General features: G+C 38.6%; 1 protein-coding gene across 1 annotated transcript in view; it reads right to left on the bottom strand.

The window, feature by feature from the left end:
* Window positions 1-848, bottom strand: part of LOC101854231 (fibrinogen C domain-containing protein 1) — a 41916-nt gene extending 41068 nt beyond the window's left edge. The window contains exon 1 of the mRNA XM_005091600.3: window positions 231-848. Within this exon, the coding sequence (XP_005091657.2) occupies window positions 231-431 (201 nt within the window). The 5' untranslated portion in view covers window positions 432-848. The remainder of the gene's footprint in view (window positions 1-230) is intronic.
* Between the last annotated feature and the right edge of the window lie 3068 nt (window positions 849-3916).

Raw genomic sequence — 3916 nt, forward strand, 5'->3', positions numbered from 1 at the left:
GAGAGAGAGAGAGAGAGAGAGAGAGAGGAGGGGGGAGGGCTCGACTGCTAGTTGATTACCTTAAAATAGACGTTCGTTTTCAGGCGATAAAACTCTTAAGGTATTAAGCATCCTTGACTTTAAATCGTATTTTTATGGGCTTACTGAAACTTAGTAGTATTAACTGTAAAACCCCAATTTACTAAATCAACGATCAAATCTGTGTTTCAAGCATATCACTTCACACTCACTTCAAATTTCGTGAAGGCGGTGAGGTTATCAACCTTGGAGTAGATTTCCCTGAACATCATCTGAGCATCATGCCCAGGCTGCCACACGTTGAAGACGGACGAGCAGTAGGGCGACGTATTCTCCACAGGCGGCGGGTTCCTCGTGAGTCCAGGGCGACTCAGTAAGCCAACGAACAACCATATCCATTGTAATTCCTTCATAATGGTAGAAAGATCAGTGGTAAAGCCCTCCAAGTGACAACTTTTCCAGTGTATATTGTTTTGGAATAAACGTGAATGCCCGCGTTTGAAAGAAAGGTAGCAAAACGTATTGCAAGACACGGTATTGATTTTTTAATCACCACTTTGAGTTCCAACAGAAATATTTACACAGAAAAGTCCGGAAGGGAATTTGAAAAAAATCAGAGACACAGGTTTGATCTATTCATCAAAAGACTGCGATTGCCATCTTAACACAATTCCATCTTATCTAGCAGAGAAAACAAAAGCTCTGTCGGTTCCCGTAACAGCAATCACTGATGCCTGGCCTTGATAGCTCTTTGGCAACGCGGGGCGGGTGCTGCTAGTGGCCAAAATACAGCGCCGCTGGTTTTCGATCTTGCTCCGTTAAAAAGTAATTCGCTGCCATCAGTAGCCAATCGGGAACTGAGATAGGGGCTCTTCCCATCTGATACAATTGTCGTCTTCGCTGGGCCTCGTTCGGAAAGCTGTTTTAAAGCAAGAACGTGTTGGCAGGTCATGCAGGAGCTTGGTATATCCAAACGGAATGTATCACTGTTCTAAAGTTTACTTTCAGATTTCAATGTTTAAAAAGCTACTTTTGTTTTCTGCATTTATCCGAAATCTTACTTGTACTTTCAATCTTCAAACGATTAAAAAATTGTTTCTTTATGTACTTACTCAAAAGCTTATTTTCAACCTTAAAAATATGAAAAGATACTTTTGGTTTCCATATTTGCCGGAAAGCTTACTTTCTTCCTTCAAAATATGAAAAGATAATATTTTGGGCCATTTTTAATTTAAATTTTTTTCTATAATTGTCATGTTATCATACTTAGCCCTTCCGTGACTCTAATTAATTTTGTTTTCGAATTCGCAAACATTGTTGTGCGTTTTCCCAACAAGTACAAAGCGTACAGTTAATGTCAAAATGTCATTTTATCGTGGTTGCTGAGCTTATGACGAGCAATGCCGTGTGTGGGACGTCAAATATGCCAGGAAACAGATAAAGCTGTATCTCTACCATTATAATACACACTCCAAAATTACAAACAACTTCATGATACCGATCTAAACGGTATTAACCAATGCTGTTGTAAGAGTGAACTGGTTAACGAAACATTATTTGTTACAAGCTGGCCAACAGCATGCATGAACCCTCATTAAAAATTCAACAACTTCCTTTAAGCGGTCATTGGATGAGCCAGGTTGTAGGCGAAGGTATATCTGAAAGACCGCTCGTTACACCAGGCCCGAATTATCGGTTTTGCCTCTATCGCGTGTCTGGTGCTGTTCTTTATTGATTTGAAGATGTCCCTTGGGAGCATGACTGGGGTCTCTGTTGTTCCTTAATTTAAAACCAGATTCATTTTTTTAAAAACGTTCTTTGTTCTTTGTTGTTGTTTACTTTTTAAACGAATATCGATCAAACGAGCGGCTTCTGGTCTGTGGTAGAGCGGTTAGGCACTCCTTTGTCGCATTCGAGACACCTGAGTTCGATTCCTGAGTGTGGAGAAAGTTTTCCCCAGTATCTCTGTCTTTCTGCTAGGATATTGAAATATTGAATCCCCACTCTCAGTCTGGGTTGGCCCTGATCATTTGAAATGATCTAAATTGTGTCGGTAGGGGTGTAAAAAATAGCCTAGATTCTATTTTGAAAATTACTCTCTTGTGATATATCTAATCTTCGGCACGAATATTACCTACTTCTGTTGCAAATGCGTACAATTCTTATCAAAACTAAACTAAAACTAAACCAAAAAACCAATAGGTCTATCTTTTTCGGAATGAGAAGAAGTTGAAACATTTTATTTCCTTAGCCTATACATCTTGACAGTGTCATTATAGTACAGTCCCCGTGGTTTTATGCGCCCCACATAATTTAGCAGAATTTGATCTTTTCTTTTTTTTTTTTTTTTTCATAATTTCTGATTATTTTCCTTCATCATTCTTTGTTAAAATTAACAGTGTCACGGTAGCCAAAGTATTGAACCTTACTCTTTTAATCACGGGACGTAAACGCCCCGTATGCCAAGGTCTTTTGGTTAATGTTACTCACCTCGGGGATCAACATAAAAAGTCAGACATTACACCCGGGCTCATTTTTAGATTGCTTGGTGTCGTGTGTGTTCGTCTCTCCAGTTTACAGTCGTGTGTGTATACTAACGTTACAAACAGAACAGCATAATTTCACATTTTTGGGCTCAGTTTGCATAATTTCATAATTTTTCTTGCTTAAAACGACGGGGACAGATAGTATAAGAACAACACAAGGTAGAAAGTAGGAAGTGGGACGTGGTCGTCTGTACACGTCATTGTCTTGGACAGGTGGTCGTTAGAGCCTGTTTGGCTGACTGGTAGGCTTATCCGCAGCTTGCACTGTATGCTTCCTGGAAAGCCGATGATGTTTCTGAGTCTTGTTCTAGGGTCTCCTGGGGTAATAATGAAGTTGTGGAGCACTTTGAGCATGCTCTAGACTAAGACCGTGGGCGTGCACTACGCAAATGCCATCAATATTAACTTATACTACATTTGTATTTCTTACACGGTTTACTGAAATTATCACAGTAAGCCGTGATTTCTTATCAACTTTTGTCTGAATGGGGGAGCAAGCCAGTATCTTCGTATTATCGAATGATGTAATAAAAGCAATTTACAACGACGACAACTACGTCATTAAAATTAAATTAGCGATGGCAATTTTTGGTCATGTATTTTCTTTTTCTTAAAAAAATCAAAGCAGGCGTCAATGAAAAGGCGAGTTTTGCTCATGAAGCATATTATGTGGAGCCATTTTAACTGACTGCTTACAAGATTGCTTTCCGTTTGGAACTGTATCAATGTCAAAAGAATAGCACCTTCAGAACAAGGAAGCGGACCATAGCAAGCGAAATATATTATTATATAATGACGGCAAAATGCTCTTCCAGACACTGTTATATCATGCTTGTGTAGAGTCATTCATAACCTGGGAAAACGTTTTTTGTTCTTGTTTATGTTTGTTTGTTGTTGTTGTTGTTGTTGTTGTTGTTTGTTTGTTAAGCTTGAGTTTTAAGCCTGGTCTCATTTCCTTCACCTGTTTTATTTTGGCTCGTTTTGTACGAGCCGTCAGCTTTAGAATTGAAGAGTTATTTATTTTTCATTCACCTTTTTAGTAATCATTGACACTGAAACTTTGCGCAAACTCTTTGTGTTACTTGAAGAATAGTAGGGCTTCCGTATGAGTTGGGGCCTTGCCTTATTAAGCAACAACAAAAAAGAGTGTTCGCTAAGTCAAAAGTAACTGGAAGTTCGTTATCGGCCTGCATATTATCAAAAATCATTTTTAAACAAATTTTAATAATGATAACCATCATCATAATCCTAATAACAATGGTATTAATAGTAGTAATTATAGTAGTGGTGATCCTTATAGAAGAAGAAGAAGAAGAAGAAGAAGAAGAAGAAGGAGGAGGAGGAGGAGGAGG

The sequence above is a fragment of the Aplysia californica genome, unplaced genomic scaffold (assembly GCF_000002075.1).
Source record: "Aplysia californica isolate F4 #8 unplaced genomic scaffold, AplCal3.0 scaffold00032, whole genome shotgun sequence".
Taxonomy (NCBI): domain Eukaryota; kingdom Metazoa; phylum Mollusca; class Gastropoda; order Aplysiida; family Aplysiidae; genus Aplysia; species Aplysia californica.